Source organism: Motacilla alba, chromosome Z (genome assembly GCF_015832195.1).
Source record: "Motacilla alba alba isolate MOTALB_02 chromosome Z, Motacilla_alba_V1.0_pri, whole genome shotgun sequence".
NCBI classification, from domain to species: Eukaryota; Metazoa; Chordata; class Aves; order Passeriformes; family Motacillidae; genus Motacilla; species Motacilla alba.
In genome coordinates this window covers 16,188,019-16,206,309 of record NC_052046.1, presented here as the reverse complement: position 1 = coordinate 16,206,309, position 18,291 = coordinate 16,188,019, and the positions used below count along the sequence as shown (strand labels likewise).

At 39.9% G+C, this 18,291-nt stretch overlaps 1 protein-coding gene across 2 annotated transcripts in view; it reads right to left on the bottom strand.

Annotated features, from left to right (window-relative positions):
* Nucleotides 1-17,130, bottom strand: part of ITGA2 (integrin subunit alpha 2) — a 67,936-nt gene extending 50,806 nt beyond the window's left edge. For both annotated transcript variants that reach the window (XM_038123794.1, XM_038123796.1), the window contains exon 1: nucleotides 16,984-17,130. In XM_038123794.1, coding sequence (XP_037979722.1) covers nucleotides 16,984-17,020 — 37 coding nt within the window. In that variant the 5' untranslated portion in view covers nucleotides 17,021-17,130. The remainder of the gene's footprint in view (nucleotides 1-16,983) is intronic.
* Nucleotides 17,131-18,291: the final 1,161 nt, after the last annotated feature.

Genomic DNA, 18,291 nt, shown 5'->3' with positions numbered 1-18,291 from the left:
TGTAGAACATGGGGGTCCACTCCTCATCCATCAAGGGTCTGATTTTTTTCAGATCAAGAACTGTAGGTGGATACCTAGGAGAATATGCACTGGGAAAGCTGCAGGAAAAAGACCAGACTCTCCTGAGGGACTCTGCTGTGCATATATAACTCCTTCCCCAGTATGGAGGTGGGAGGACTGAGATAACAGTGGGATTCCAGCAATAAGTTACAGCTCAGCTAAGGAACACCTTAGAGCTCCTGAAAAGCCTCCAAAAATGACAATGATGGAAGAAATCATGACTTGTGGTTGCACTGTGCAGCTACTCCCTGAGGTTCCCAGATGAGGCAGGTTCACAGAGCTGCTCATGGGTTAAACAACATCCCTCATGTTTCCCCTCCCTTCCTGTGTGCCCAGACAGAATGAGTTTTATCTGCTTTACACACAAATATGCCTGACCACAATTATTTAGTATGAGTCATTCTGTAGTAAAGAAGCAGCCTTTTCAATAATCCCTTACAACAAGGATACTTTATGAAGAGATGTCATCTTAAAAATATAATCTCAAATTCTAATAATTTCTCTAGTTTTGATGGGCAGAGAGCTTACTGCTGGTATCGCTTTCTCCCAGGTCCCAGGAGCAGCTTTGGAAGAGAGGTTAACAGTGTTTATATCAGCATGAAACAGCCTATCACAGTAGCTGAATTATAATAGTAATAATGATAATAAAATCATAGTGAAAATATTAAAATCACTACCACAGGTTTGCAGGCAAAGTTCACGACCTGTAAAAAGTGTCAAAGTATTTTGTACCCTTGCCCACAGAATTCAAAACAGGAATATCACTAGCAGAAGACTAAATACAACTCTAAAGGAGTTACTACTTTTTTACCACAAATCCAAACAGGAAATCATATATTAGTTATCTCAAACAACCACATCTACAGTCAGCCTCTGGAAAGCAAGAAGTCACCCACAGCTAGAGGTATAGTTTCTTGAGAAACATCCTTAGAGATAAATAAACTTCTTGAGTCAAGCTATTTAAGACTGGAGAAGCGAATGTGTACAGACTCATTGCCCTGTGTTTTGCAAGCCTTTTGACACTAAACACGACCTCATATAATCACAGTTTATGTCTGGGTTTTGAGGACAAGGAAACGGTGTATTGAGATAGTAATCGACAATTGCCAGTAATTCCTTTGTGTTCTAATATACTTGTATTTTATAAAAACATTTTTTTCATGTCATATCCTGAGGGTTTTTTTGGCATCTGTTGTTAAATTGTATTATCAGTCAGAAATCAAGCATGATTTAGCAGTTTTCCATTCTCAAGAGGCCAAAGGAGACTACAGCACAGCACCATCCTGCATGTAAATACTGAAGAACCCTCCACATTATATGTTGCACATGAAAATAAACCCTGGCTTTCAAACTTAAGAGACAAAAACAATCTAGAATAATAAATAGTTCCAGTCTGACCCAAAATCCAGTGACATTTAGAGAAAAACTCGTGACTCTCTGGATTGTTACACACTCATTAGCAAATCACACTGCAAGCAAAATTGCTGAGTGCATTGGACAACTTTGGTGCAAATACATGGAAGATGTTTCTAATTTGTGTCCAAGGTGAGAGTTTTGTTAAATGCTACAGGCAGGGCAAAAATTTCCTCCAGAAGTGGGTGAAAGTACAGGGAGCAGGTATGACAGCCAACAGCCTGAAGGAAAGTCCCCGTGGTTCAAATTCCCCTGGGGTGCTGTGACAAGTCAGATGAACAGCAAAATGTGTGGTATGTTGCGTGTTGGCTGTTCATCTCCACCCTTGACCTCACACCAGTGGGTAGCAGCTATCCCTGAACCTCCCAGGGCCACTCTCTGTAGTCCTATTTTCTCCAAGATGGGGGCTTATTCCGAGGAGTAAGGACATTGCCTGTCCCTTCACTGGGAAGCTTCAACTCCTTGTAGCTCCCCTGGGCTTCACCACAGCTTACAGAAGCAATGTCCTTTTTCTCTTCCCATGGTGTGACACAGGCCTTCTTCTCTCTGAACCATTTCACCCATCCTTCCCATTTACCACTGGGGCTTGATTTTATTCTTTTTAATCATTTGCACAAGTGCAGCATCAGAGTACTGCTCTTTGAGAGCAAAAATGTACAGCTGGAATAATGGAGAGGTGTCTGCCAGATCACAGGTCTCTTTAAATTTGCCTCTATCATGTTCACTTTCTGGACAGGCAGCCAGTCAAGGACAGTGAGAACAGAAGAGCAAAAAAGCAATCATAAAACCCAGCCTCTGAAGACACCCTGTTGGTCTGCAGTGTTCTTACAGATCAGTTTTGCCTCTTACCCACAACTGCTTTGCAAAAATCAAAGTATAAATGCTGGAAAACAATCGGACTCAGCACAACCATTTTCAAAAGAACTTAGTTTCAGCATATTTCAGTCACATTTTAAATTCCACATTTTTATATAATTGTCAGCAGATTTTTTAGATCTACTCCACACAAATCTTAGTTGGCTTGGGCCTAGCAAGTTTATACTGGCAATAATATAGCAGGCATTTTCCCTGCCATTTTCTTCCATCTTATATAGTGCTTACACTATAAGGACATCTTTTATACATTTTGTACATCTATCTTAATGTAGTATCCATAAAAAGAAACTCAAGCATTTGGAGCCAAAGAAGAGAAAATTCTAAGTTTCCTTTAGACCTATTTTAAGCCTGTGCAAAATAAGAGGGTCTCTTATGCATTAAAAGGGTGCCAATCATTGAAGTATCTAGGTTCAAAGTACTGTATATTCCAGGCTGGAACGATTCAGTATCTGTTGCTGCCTTCAGGCAATGAACTTTGATAATTTAAGAATCTTGAAATGAAGAAAACTAATTCACTATCTGGATTTTAATAGCTTTTGGTGACAGACTTCTACTTTGTGACCTAATGATCATGATGAGAGATTGGTCGGGCAAGTAAAAATCTGCTTCCTAACTTCTGTCTGTAAATGGCACTTTATTTACAGCCAAGTAAACAGACTCCATGGAACAAAGGAAGCTAGATACGAGCCTAAAGCTTCTAAAAGCCCCTCTGCGGACTTCAAAAGCAGCAGTTCCTCTCCTCTGGGAAAATTGCTAAGGCAGTTCAGTTTAAAGGGAACACCTTCACTAAGTAGAGTAGTCCCAACATCTAGCTTCAGAAAGGAAGTGCAAGAAAAGAAATCCTAAAGGGATAACAGAAACTCTAAGCTTTCTAATAAACTCCAGTATCTCTCTGCATGGTATTTTTTTCCCCTGGTAATTCCCATATGTAAGCAACCGCATTATTGCAGTGCGAGCCATGGGAACTGCAGTGTGGTTATATAGCTGGTTTTATAATTTAACAACAGGATTTTTTTTTCTCCGAGCAGGATGAAAAATAATGCATGTTATGACTGGACACTTTTAAGCCTCAACGTGTGGGAATTCCTTTGTAACTATAAATGACATATCTAATGATAGCTCTAACGCCTTCTGTTTACACTACAAGCTGAAGCAAGTTTTAATGAAGCAAAAGCTCTTATTAGGTACACCCAATTCATAATTGTTTTGATTTTGTCAGCAAAGTTCACAGCTTAAAGTGATCAAGCAAAAAATGTCTGTTGATGTCAAGATTATAATAGCTGTTTTATTGAAGTCCCTTATTCAGATTAACATCGAGCATAAAAACATCAACAGGATAAAAAATGAAATTTGATTTTTATGTATTTGATTATTTCATCTAGTAGAACAACTTTATACAGCTCTAATAGAATGTACTGAATGTATTATTAGCCTGTATTTTGTATCATAGGTATCATAATAAATGTGTCATTTTATTTTCACTCTAAATAGTGGAGATTGACTTTTCAAACATGTTTTACTACATTGAAAAGGTGATGTGCCAATTTTAGATGGCAATACATTACAAAATACCATAATTAGACTCAGTTATGCCAAGTCTCACCTCTTATTAAAATATCCAGTCAGAGGCATTCTCTGCTGTTGTTATTTATAGCTCTCCATCAAACAGGTCTAGCAAAGACAGTATCAAGAAAAAAAAAAGAGACAATGGACTTTGACCACTAAGTCTGTAAGGATCCACCACAGACTAAGTTTTAAATTTGTCTAATATTAACCTTGCCAGTAGGAAAGTTTGCCTTTTTTCCTTAATGTCACGGTGTTCACTTCTTTGAACAACTACTAGCTATAAACCAGAGAAAATTTGTTATATAACCCAGCTAAGTGACCCTTTGTCTTTGTGAGTGAGCATTTGTGTCAGTCACAATGCCAGGAGAGCATCCTTGGCAGCTCCGCTCTGCTGGGTAGCACAGCCACAGATATAACCACTGCCCCCTCTGCCAGATCCAGCAGGGCAGCCGACCCCGAGAAACCCAAAATCAAGGTCAGCAGCATGCTGAGGGATTTGGGGGTGGAAGGGGTAAGCATGTAGTCACCAAGGAAAAGCAGGGCCATGACCTGGCATTATGCTAAAAACATCCACTACGGTTTTCCATCTATAAGTTATTTTGGGTGGAAAAATGAATTAAGAATATCCCACTGGATTGGTTGCTTCCTGAATTAGTTTCTTAGATTGGAAGCCACTAATATGTGTGCTGCTGACATTGCCTTAATTGCTCAGTCTGGCCTTTTTAACAATATCTATTCATTACAGGAGAGGGCTTTGCTTTGCCCTTTTATGTTATACTGCTCCAAGAGAGCCACTACAAATTCCACAAAGAAAATTTTTCTGTTGGTCTCAAAGATTTCTACTTCCAAAGAGCACACATCAGCAGGGCCCTGAAGCCTGTCAGACCCTGCTGAGGACAGAGAAAAGAAAGGGGTGGGAGGGAGGAGAGAACTTCTAGCTGTTGTTTTTCACTGACTTCGTCTCACAGTGGATGCACACTCTGGTTCAAGCTTTCTCCATGACTGAAATATTTCTAAGGGCTCTCTTTGGGGTAGATTTTCAGCTATTTTCTATTGTGCAAAGTCACACTGGATCTCCTTAGTTGTCAGGGAACTTGAAAAAGCACTTTTGTCTCCGTCTGATACCCAGCTGGTTATTTTTTTATTCCCTCTGCAAAAGTTTGCTGAAGTTGGCTCACAGATTCCAGAGTTAGAGAGGGAGTACAGTGACCTACAGACCCCCTTCACATTATAATCACCTACTGTCCTTGCAATATTAGCCAGAAGGTGGAATGAAGGCAGGAAGGGGGAGCAATAAAGTTATGAAAGAGGGTAGTCAAGTAGTATTTGCTTTATATTAAATATATTAAGTCTTGCTTTACTGTTTGAACAACATTTTGGTTTAAGAGTAATGTTACTCCCTTATTATTCAGAACATATATTATCAGAGCAATAATCCAACTGGAATTAGTCAAGTATTCTTACAGAAAGAACTACCCAGCTTTCATAATATGTTGTGCTTTGAATGCTTTATTGACAAGACTGTGGAAACACAAAGGAAAAACCAATCAGCTTGCAGTTACTTTAGTCTATTGAATTGCAATATTGGTGTTCTTCATTGCGGCTTTCAGAAGCCACTGAGCAATTCTCACTGCAATGAGCAAAATCTTCACAAAAAAAGAAACTCTTTTTTCCTTTTGTAATGTACTAGTCCAACTATACTGGTTTCAGTGTTTGGGACTTTCCTACAAATTACCATAAATATAAAATAACTTTTTTATCTGTCTTCAGAATACTCACAAATGGCTACATGGAATCCAACCCAACATGCACGGAAAATAAAGCACTATTTATAATCCAATCTGGAAAGGTGTATTAGCCTTTACCCAGTATGGTCAACATAACTGAAAAAAAAAAAAATTCTCATTAGTTTTCTCTTTTATATTTACTTTTTTTACTTTCTGTAATAATTTTTTCTTCAACATGCACATCCACAGCAGTAGATACAATAGCTTGTAGATGCCTTCAGCTCATATACTAAAACAGCAGTTTTATAATCACATTTAATCTGGTTTTATTTAAAACTGAACACACTTCTTATAGAGAACAACCTCACAAATAGAGACTATGTGAACCTCTACAAGAATAAAAAAGAATAAAGAAAGCAATTGGCAAGACACTGCTTTTTATACTAGCAGTTGAAACACTGTATAATCCTCACTTCAGTTTCTTTGTCACTATTTCATGTGTTTACAGAAGCTTGAAAAAGGCAAGTCTTTATTTTACTACTTCATCTAACTGTTTTACTATCTGCTGTCTTGAGACCAACTTTTTCTTCACAACAGCCACAATATCCCAGGCTTCTTAATAATTAACAGAAATCATAACATTTAGAGTAGAAATAAATTATAGGCAAAAAAAGCCTCCCCCAAATCCACCACTTGGAACAAAAGAGAAACAATGCCTCATTTAGTAACAATCCTCCCACCCTTCTTTTCAGCAAGTTTTCTTGTCTTAGTTGGCTGACTGCTTCTTCCTGGAAATAGGTCAGCTTCCAGCCTGAGAGCCTCTGTGTGCGAGAAAGCCTGAGACACTGCCTTTCTCTTGCAATGGTTCAGAATGCAAAAGCTGCACTGAGGAGTTATCAATAGCCTCCTATAAAAGCAGCCTGAACCTGATAGGACATGAACTGTGACTGAAAAGTTGCAGAGACTGTGATAACACAACTAGGAGCTGTCTATTTTGCTGTTCTGACACTGCTGCAGAATAAGAGATCAAATTAAATTTATCCACAACTTCTTTAGTTAGTCTACAAGGCTTGTCTTTCTCCTGGTAACTCCCTACTTGTGCCCCAGATATTGCCCTCCTTGGCTTCCAGAGCAGACAAAAAAAACCACTCTTCATCTATAGTTAAGAAATCTAGACAGCCTACTATACACACAAAGAATGGTTCCAAATAAATGCTTACGATCAGCTCCTGCAGGACTGACAACTTCCTATGACCTTTTAATATAGATAGTAAGTATTCAAGCCTACTAAAATTTATTATCTTGGCATGTTTCCATCCATGTTTTCAGTGGGGAAAAGCTTTATTTTACAGAAAATTCACTTAAATTCTATCTTTTTGTTATGACGTGCAGTTTTTCTTTTATCTTGGTACTAACAGGATTTTTCAACTTTGTCCTTAGAATACCAAATTTTTTTTCAACACCACAAACAGATTAAAAGTATGTGGGGGTAACAAGCTGTACACATATATATGTTATTTATGCAGTTGTCACTGGCCTTCACAAGTAATGATGATAAAACAAAAAACCTTGCATGCTTCCCTATGATAAAAACTGACTTTCCAAGTGGCATTTCACTCCGGCAGTTTCTCTTCCCTTGTGTCCACATTATCAGTGGTTGTGTTTTCTCTTTTTTAAACCAGGAATATTTCCAAATATAGTCAGAGAAGCATGAGCCACACTACAACTGTAAGAGAGGAAATGCATGTCACCACACTGAAAGCATTGTGACTATCTATACACCCTATATGCCACATTTGCTCATCTCAGCTGCTATGAAAACATGATTGCACAAAGCAAAAATGCTGGTTTTCATACAAATATCAAGGGAAAGCAAGCACAGGTATCTGTACTTCCCTACCCATATCACACTCTAGCCTATATGCAAATCACAGTGTATTACAACATATTATGCTGTGTGTTATATCATATTATATCACTGTTAAATGTGGCCTGAAATGCTAGACTAGAAAAAAGCTGAGGGACTTGCCATCACCATCCACCCCTCTGCCACTTCAGTGTCACAGCCTAGAGCACGAGGGCTGCAATGGGTCCAGTGACTATTCCATCATACCATTTTTAGGACAGCATCTTTAAGACCCTGTTCCTCCCTCACAGCTTCTGAAGCTAACTGGAAGCTTAGCTCTGTACACTGTACACAGACAGACACAGAAATAACAGCAGCTTCAGCTGTAAAAAGTTTGCTACATCAGCTTCCTGCAAGAAGAAAAACTCCGAAGCACCACAGGATATATAACACAATACTTGGAAGAGCTATAATTATCATAACATTTGTTCTCCTATGCCAGAAGTAATGACTACTTCTCTCCTTTGATTTTAATGGGAGCTCATGGCTGGGCATCCTGAATGGTAGGCAGGTGGTCCCAATCACTCACCTGAAATTGCACCTTAATGCACCTTGAAATGATCAATTCTGGCACCAGATGGTGTCTAGGCAGAATTTAGGCACATTAAAATCAGGAAGCCTAGACTTCAGCAGCTGGCTAACCAACAATGAACCTTAAATAACCTGTCACTTAGGTGTCATTACACAAAGTTGCACAAAAGTTTAGAATATGAATCAGGTGTAGAAGCAGCCCTGTCTGAGAGCAAAGTATTCTACCCTACTGTTAACACACTCTGATACAACAGTAAGAGGAAATGAAGGGTTTTCATCTTAATTATTTTGACTCGTAATAATTAAATTATTTAGCTAAATAGCTATGCAACTTTCTATGCACAACTAAATTACTGAATGTAAATTGTATGGGTAGTTGCCCCCAAAAAGCCAACTCAGAACTCCTTCCAGCTAAGTGCCCAGAAATCAGGCCACAGGCAAGATGTATCTTTGCCAGTCTGGAAACATGAATACACATCCTGGGATGAGCTGTGACCTTGTTTCAATATATGGGAGAGAGACTGCTTGTCTGACTGCTTCGTTGCCAGGTAGCAAAGATGCTTCTGGAAAACACTGAAAGGTGAATCTACATCACCATGAGCCTCAAGGGAGAACTAGACCCGTATTTCCTAGGCGACTATTACCATTACTTCTGAAGCAGCTACCTCTCGAAAAAAGCTGAATTGGACACCTGTCTCCCAAAATTCTACCCCATCACTGACCTCAGTAGCAGGAGGCACCTCATGCTGGTGCCTGAGAAGGATGAAGTTCAAACACCCTTGATCCACCTCTTAGCTGCAGGAGTCTTCCGGCTTTGCAAGAAGCTGGCTTTTTGTGCATTTTAAAGTGCTGAGTCCAAGGCACCTAACCCTGCACTCTGGGGCAGGGAAACCATGGTGTAGGTGAAGTGGGCAGTGCAGCAGGCACTCTCCCAGCCCTCAGCCCACACACCACATGGGGTCTACCCAGATGCCAGTGCTCAGGTTGGTGACAGGATACTGTAGTTAGAGTTCAAAAAGAAGTTATCTTCTTTTTTGTTTTTTTTTGGTTTTTTTTTTTTGTAAAATAAAGCCATTGTATATTTTGGGGTCAGAGAGAAGGGCCCATGTACATTTAAGAAGAGTTTTCTGGAGATAATACTTGCTTCTACAAAAGCAGAACAGTTGCTTTTTTGTCTTCACAGAACCAAAGTCTATTGTAGCTGTCAGCTTCTCAGAAGGAAAACTCCAGAGACTCAAGCACTTTTTCACTGTTCAATATGATGAACTGGCTTTTGGCAGCTTGGAAGGGAAAACAAAAAAATAAAAAAAAATGCGTACCAATCCCCATCCCCCCCACCCAAAAAATAAAAAAAGAAAAAAAAAGTGAAAAAAAAAAAAGTGAGTAGAGACAATGAAACAAAAGGATATTTGGCTAGAGTTAAATGGATAACTATTATTAGCAGAAGGACTATGTGAGTAGTACTGCTGGATTTTTTCTCAGTTTATTGTTTTGCCCGTCTTCCTAAGATTTCCTTCTTTGTAATTTCTGCTATTTTTTATTTGACCTACATATATTTCAGGCATGTTTAAAAGGGAACTTTATTTGGTGAGCACAACTAAAAAAGTGTTATGTCACTTAAATTTTTTTATGCAGAAAAGGTTGGCTAAATTATCATTTGAGGAATTTCAGCCAAATCTGAGTTTAATACTTTAAATTCAATCCGTTCTATGTGCATCTAAAGTATTGCATATAAAGACAGCTGAATTTTATACTACACAGTAAGAATACTGGATAAAATAGTTTTAAAATTCATTATTATACACTGCTGTCATTGTCTTATTAGAATTCACTGTTAAGAAAATTGAATCACAGAAAAGTTATTTAATAAAATGCTTTGCTATTCTTTAGGTAGTAATTAATATTCTCTTCAAACAGAAAATTCAAATAAGAATACAGGCACAGAGACATTTGAGACACACACCCTGCTCTGCAGTGATATTTGGTAACTATCTAGGATGCACTAGTTGTCTCAGGATATAATACTCCACTTGCTGCTGCTTTGGGCAGGTGCCTCAAGGAGATTCTTTTGTGTTTTTACTCTCCTTATTGTAGCATGTTGCTTTAAAGAAACCAGGAAACAAATTCTTGATATGAGTTGCCTGATTTGACACCTATGCAGACATCTAGTCAACTAAGAATGGGTCCAGTCAAGAATAAATTTAGGCCTGAATTGCAGTATTTTACTGTTTTGTTCTTTTAGCTGAATATATAATGAAGTAGAATTTCTCAGCCAGTGGGCTTTCATAGCTGAAGGGAAACTTGAACACAACAGTCACAGAAACTGAGGAATTATGAGAAGCAACTGCTGTGCATGTGGAAATTTTGACACACGGATAGCTAAATCCTCTGATGTACCTGTGTGCAGTTGTCTACTGCAGGCAGCAGTATGGCACAGGTATATCCCCCAGAAGTGCTGGATTGACAGCTTCTAGTAACAGCATCCTTAACTGCACTAAGCACGCAGACCTAGCACAAGGCAGCTACTCCTCAGTCACGTAAGAACACTGATCTTGCAGCTGGCTGAGGTAGGTGTTTACCAGGTAATCCACTGGGTGAAGCAGCCTGGTCCTCTGCAGTCTTATCATCACACACAGCTTTGTATTGCAGTCCTAACACAGCATCAACCACTGCCAGCTTTTCTTGTTTAAGGTCTCTTATGTTTGAGGCAAATAGCTAGACATATAGATGAAAGGTAAAAATTTAGTTCAATCCTTCACACCTATCCACCCCTCCCTCACCTCTCCGTCCTCAAACTCCACTATTTCCTTAGGTATTTCTACTGTGCAATAAGCTTCCCCCTGGAAGGCTGCTGTTGACAGTAATTTCTCCCAAGATTTCTTTACTGTCTGTCCTTTAGGAATAACCAACCATGTCATGCAAGGAGATTCGTGTAATTAGGAAAAAAAAAAAAAGTCATGCAAGTGTATGATATAAGGGAAGAATGATAAACTTGGAAGCAGGTTGCAAACGGCAAAATAAACGAAGAATAAGGCAAGAGTTCCATCAGGTCTGTGCAAACCTTCCAAGCCCTTCACCCTGTCTAACAGCAGTTTGAAAGGGACAAAAGAATCTGTGACATTCATCATGTGTGACATTCAACCATGCACATGCCATTCAGTTGCACACAAAATGTCTTTGCTCATCCTCCATTCAAAGAGTCTGTGTTGATCCTTCTTCTCTGCCTGCTCTTTTAAGTCCTGAATAATATGCAAGTCTTACTATATTTTTACAGCATGTGCATCTCCAGGAGAAAATAAAATTTTCTCCTCTGGGGATCCTGAAATGCTGCTCAGGGTATAATTCAAAATAACGATTACCAACACTCAGAATATTGAGTTTATTTGGCAATTCAGAAATCACAGCCTTATTTGGAAGTGATGGAAATGCTTATGTTGACACCACTAAATGCCTTTAGTATCCACCACCTCCAGAAAATAAATTGCAGTATGAGCAAGAAGAAGATTATTGCATATTGCTTCACAAAGACACATACTCACACAGACAGAAGACATCATTTATCCTGTGCAATCCACACTCACTTATTTTTATTATCCTTTTATCAGTGCCTTAAGAAGGGGTATGTTCCCATAACTATTTAGCACAGATATTTGTCAGTCTTCCACCTAAGGGTTTAGAAATAAAAATCCTTTTGTGTTATCGCTTCTAAAGAGAAAAGAAAACTAAAGCTCAGACAGTTCTCTGATGTCCTTGAGTAATTTAAATTGGAACAGTAGAGCCAAATCATTTACACAAAAAAAATAAGCTTATCAACTTGTTCTGTCTTGCTGCACAGGGTCTGAAATCTCAACACTGAGTAGTATCCCAGGGCCAGAGATCACTATGGGATCTAAAAGCTCTAGCGAGAAGAAGCTTTAAACATTAAAATTGCTAATGGAAATGTCCTAAGCCAAGCAGATAACATGTGTTGGTATGCAAGTGCATGGCTATGCCGATGAGAATCCAGTCTGTGTCTTGTCTGCATTTCAGCATGGTCACCATGGAAATGGGAACCAGCCTGCACAGAGCCTAACAAAGGAAACCTTTAAATGAAAATAACAACACTGGATAGAGGCTGCTCAAGATTTCTGCTGGGGAAAATGACTTGTTTTACTCATCTGGAGATGCATAAACCCCCTTTTACCTGCATTAATCCTAAAGAAAAGTACTTTATTCACACTTAGCTGTTTTGACATTAAGCCATTACACTGGTAGTTCCAGTTATTAGCCCTCATGAAAATATATCACATGAAGTACATACAAACCCCACTTTCATTCATTCAAAATTACAATAGTGAAGAAAGACCACAATGAATAATATTTATATAGTGGCTAGGAAACACAATGAAAAAAAGGAGTAGCTGTACTTCTACTTTAAGTTCTTAAATTAAAGTGGTGTGATACTGAATCAAAAAACCAAAGAACAATTCACATGTTGTTCCAGAGGAGGCAGCACACAGTTAAAACTTGTTGGTAGGATCTCATGTTGACTTTGACCAAATTATGCACAAATAAATATTAACTGTTAATGCGTTTAGGTGTCTGATGGTAATAGCCTGCATGCTTTCTAAAATAAACATAATACAAAATACAAGTCCTGTATTTTGCAGGACTTGAATGCAGTATGAATGAAGCCTTACTTCAATCTGCAATGCTGTGAGAGGCAAAACTCCAAGAATAATACATAGTAGTGCTGCTACTTTGTGCTACCTCAGAAAGAAGGAAAAACTAGAGAAAGGGTTTATTTTAAGAAGAGTTCATGTTTAGGTCCTCCTTTCAAGCCATCTCCAGATTAAAGAATAATTTTTAACATTAACATTACTCACAAATATGATAATAAAACATTAAGGTATCAAAAGATGATCATAAAGAGGGAGAAAGGCAGAAATCAAAATAGGTTGTACAGATTTAACTTGGTGTGCATGATTGCACACTAAAAGCATTTTCATCTAAACTTTTAGCTTCATTTATTGCACCAAATGTTCAATTTCCATTTGCTATTCAGTTATCAGTTTAGTCCATTCTGCTTTGTACATTGCCGTGTCCTTTTATGTATATGATTTTAATTTTAGCAGCTTCCTTGTTGATTATTGCCTACATACATTCAAAATAAACATTTAAGTATTTGCATGTGACAGAGGATTTATTTTCCAACACTCAAGTGAAATGAGAGATCATCCTTCCTCCATAAAAAAAAAAGTACTAACCACTTTTGGCTATCTAGTGATACAGCTAAACCCTTATTTTTTTCACATTTAAAATACAATTTCCATTTAAGTCAGTCACAGCTGTGAATACAGAGCAGTTTTGCACATCAAAATGCACTTGCACAACCAGCCAGTGGAAGTGACAGTTACCAGTGAAAGAGACTTTTCCAGCTTTCCTCCCTCCTCTGGCCACAAGTTCTGACTGTACCCTGTGCCAGCACTAACAAATAAATTGCTTAAGTGAGCAGGATCAGTTTAGCTCATCTCCAAAACTAACCTGGCTCAAAAGGGGGAAAAACTTATTCAAGCAAATGGGTCCCCGACCTGTTCCTGAGACTAAGCCATAGTGATAGCACAGGGAAACTGGTGGAAACATGCAAACAGGAGTGGATGAAATGTCCTTGCAGTGTCAGCTCCACATTCAGGTCAGCTTAACCAGGTCGTGAAAACGCAGCTTCAGTTTTGAGAACCCCTGGCTGAGCAAAGAGAAAGAGAAGAACACAAAAGCTCCAACCACATGTCAAAGATTTGATTTAAATGACTCATCTGAAATTGTACTCAGCTTTTGCGGGAAAAAAAAAAAAGAGACAGTGAGAAAGAATCCACTTTTGTTAGGAAAAAAGAGAAATTTATTTCTCTTAATCCTACATTTCATCCTCCTACATTAGACCGCTTTCTAATTTCAAAAACTAAGCAAGGCTCATTATCTGACCACACCATCTTTCTCTGTACATAGGCGGTGACAGCATGATATACTGATGTGCAAAAGAGACAAATCCAGGTGGCTAACTTACTCTGAGCACTTTCCAACCTTTGCATGTAAAATGCCATTATCACAGCTTACATCCCAGTTTAAACAAAAGCAAACTGAAGAAAAAGAGTCTGTAAGTAGGGTCTCCTATTCCTCTATAGGGCCTTACAGCCTATTACTTACAAGAATTTCCATAATTGGAAACTCGCTATTGTACACAGACACCCCAATTTCAGGTAAACCTGTTTTCTCCTTCAGTCTGCCTGGGTTCCACAGGGAGACTTGAGAATCCATGGCATCCATGTGGTAGACCTGTGCCCAAAAGGCATAACCCTTGTGCAGCTGCAAGTGTTCATTTCATAATTAAAGAGTTCAAGGGATGTGTACTTCACAGAGTGGAGATTTTATGAATGAACTAAGAGTTGTATCATTCACATCCTGGGTTGCTGGAGGAAGGTACATGTTAGGCTTCAACATGAAGGCTTGTTGAGATAGTATAGGCGAGGTCACACCAAATTTTACTTCCTCCCCTATGTATGGTCCTCCAACACTATCACTTGATAACTCACTCTGAAGTTAATATTATTCTTATAGAAAGGAGAACAGGCTGGTTCATCTGAAGCCCAGGAAGCAGTTAAGAGCATGAAGTACAGACAGGACGAGACCACCATCCAGAAACAAACTGGAAAGCAAAGTGACTAAAACAACGATGGATATTGCTTTAAAAATAACAAATAACATGAGAAGTCAAGAGAGAAATTTTTGGTATTTGCAGCTGTAAATCTAAGACCTCACACAAAAACATCTGACTAAGGTGCACAACAAGGTGGACATAAATTAACTTAGAATTTAGCTGATAAAAAGGCATTTCTTTCCGGAGGAATACAGTTTTGCACAGACTTGTTACCTGGCCAAATTTAGGTAGACAATGCAAATAGTGCCGCCCTGCCAAATTTCAAATATCTCCTCTGAAGCATGAGGGCACTAGAGCTTTCCAAAGAAAATGTTACTAGAACTGAGCCCAGGGAAGCTACTGTATTTTCCACTGGCTTCACTCTGAGAGAGCTGGGCTGTTTTGGCTCTGACTTTTAAGAACAGGATAAGGAAAAAAAATGCATACTTAAAATGTAAATTTAAAGAACTGGATGCAGCAAATCTATCAGCAGCAGGTAGAAACAGAAAATCTTCCAGCTTTGTTGCATAGGTGGCCCTGTTAATGCATCATTTATTCCTCTTAACATAATCTACTTCTCTATGCTATACGCTTTTTGGTCAACCATTAACAAGGTTGGTAGCAAAGTCACGCTATCAAAATGATAGTTCTGTTTCAGAACTCTTCTTCTTATAGCATCTACAAAGTCTTAATGACTTTCCAGACACATAAGTACACATCAGCGAAGAGTAACCCACTACTCCACTGTTGCACTATTTTTAGTTGAATGTAGAGATACAGCAAAGCACCCCATGTGACCAATTTAATACAGCTGATAATTCAGAAGTTAATATACTGACATAAAACCAAGTCTGGAATAATTTGGAATATTTTCTGGAAGTAAAGACAAATTCAGCCATGCTATCCCAATTAAATTTAAGAATATCACCTTTGACAGGAAACCAGTTCACTAGAATTCAAACGACATGAAAATTATTGTGGGAGAGCTACAAGAGTACCACCACAGCAGAACTCTAAAAACACTTAAGGAAAACTATCCTCTCCTGAAAATTTTGTTGCTACTCAAACAAGATCAAAAAAGCCTTAGCAAGTATTAACCCAGTAACTACATCCACTAACATCAAATGTCATGACACATCTGAAATCAAAATTATGACAGCTTCCAGATGTACAAATTGAGATAAATCATGGGTAGTGCCTGAACGAAGTAGACCTATCCCACTTCTGTCATTCAAAATGCCAGGGGAATTCTCTCACAGTCAGTACTTATCTTCTGCTTTCAGCACTGCTCCACAACCTTTGCAAGTCTTAAGACCCCCTGAATTACAGTGAATGCTAATAGTCCTGGTCTTCAGTACCTGTAACCAGGAGAATAAAGGATAGATTAAGCAAAGGTACAGGGTGCAATGTTTTGCCCACTGGTACTTTTCAGAATGTTTTCTTTTTTAAAAAAAAAAAAAAGCCAGTTGTTTTTGTTCTATATATCACATCATAGGTTAAAATTTTTGTATTTTATTTCATACCCTGCAGCCACACATTCCACTGCAGTGTTCGCTATAGTTACTGAAAGAACAAGTTAGAACAGCTCATCAGTGAAAACTCATTTTCATGCTGCCTCTTCGGTGACTTGCTAATTAAGGGTTTTTGAGAGTATACTGTAATATTAAAACTCTGAAACTGCCTGGGAATTTGCTCATGGCAAGTGAATAAGATTGCTTATAGTTCCCAGGAAAATAGATGTAATGGTAATTAAGCCATCCAAGAGAAGGAGGAGATGGTTTAAGTTTCCTTATCCTTGTCCAAGGAGCGACATCTGCCCAACAGTGTAGTAACAGACCTAGAGGACTCTTGCACATAGGAGCAGCATTCACAAAGAGAACATAATTTTCGCGCCTAAAAAGGTATAGCCATCATATAATCCTAAATTCACACATCAGACCGTTCCCGTTCCCTCCGCTCCAGCGCGCACACACAGAGTCCATTTACGGGAAAGTGAAATCCACGCCACTCCAGGAGTTTAACCTGCTTTAAAATCTCCGCCGATGCACCGCGCTCGCCCGCAGCCGCAGCCGCTCAGCTCGCAGCCGCGCACCTCCCGCGCGTCCCTGCCCGGCCCGGCGGCGCGGGAGGGGCCGCCTCCACTCCGCACCTCGCGCCGCTGGGGCATCTTCCCTCCCTCCCTCCCTCCCTCCTTCCTCTCTCGCTTCCCGGAGCGGCGGGACGGACAGACGTACCCAGCGCGAGGAGCAGCGGCGGCAGCGCGGAGCCCATGTCCGGCGCGGGGCGAGGTCGGGCCGGGGCCGCTCCGAGCTGGCCGCTTCCCAGGGCGACACTGAGCGCCACCTGCTCCGAGCCGCCTCCAAATACTCTTCCTCCTCCTCCTTCTTTTCCTCCTCCTCCTCCACGCCCCCTGCGGTCCACGGCCGCGGAGGGGCTGGAGGCAGCTCCTCCCGTCTCCCGCCCCTCGCTCCGCACCCGCGGCACAGCCGGCGGTGCTGTCCCCTGCAGGCTCTGCCGCCGGGTTGCCCCACTCTGTTCCCTCCTGGTTTTACTCCCTGGAGGAGAACCCCCCGCGCTCGGCCCGCCTGGCGCTGCCCAAGGCTGCGTGCCCTTGCCTCATGGCTGCGCTGGAAGCGGGGATCTGGGATCGGGACACCCACCACCCCCGCCCTGGGTACCCTGGGCAACAGTGGTTTGGAAGGCTGGGGACGCCTCTTTTTCTTATTGAATTGCACATATGATGACACTGAGTCTATATCGTCTTCTTTAAATTTCTTTAAATGAAATTTTTTCAGAATATGCCCCCAGCTATGCAGGAGTGAAACAAGATGCAGAAGCTTTGCCACACAACTGTCTCGAACTTGGCAATGACGGTAAAGATGTATTGTCTAGGTAAAATAACTGCCTGCGTTTCCTTAGATGCCAGGCCAATATCCAGGTAGACAAAGAGAATCAAAACCAGTAAAAATAGGGAGATGAGGACTTTGACTTCCTAAGAAATCAGAAAAAGTTCTTATGCAAGGTACTGAGAAGAGTTCAGTCTACCTAGCCTTGTCAGCACTGTTTGAACACTATATGTGCAGAGGATTTGAGAAACATGCATTTTCTCCATCCCACAGTTCCAGTAAATATCGAAATTTATGGCACTACCTTTTCATATGGAATGTATTTCATTTTGTACAATGAATTCTGCTGAACAATTTGAACTTCTTGGCACTAACATTGTGTAATGAAAAAGACAGTTGGCCTGGAAAATTGAAAAAAAAAGCTTCCTTCCTTCACCCTCCTTGCCATCTAGGTCATGGCCATTTAGGTGTGACACACTGTAGCTATTATTTAAGGAGCATATGTGTTCTCTCAGCTTCTTATTTGTTTTTGGAAATTGAGCTGTAAATTAAAACGAAGAAGTTTCTCAGCATTTGTCAGCAGGCGGTTTTCAACAGGATTTTTTGGACATGGGTTTTATATGGACATCATGCAGTCAAAAAAATCTCCACCAGGACCTTAAAATCCACTTGATGGAAGTGCCACAGGAACCTGTC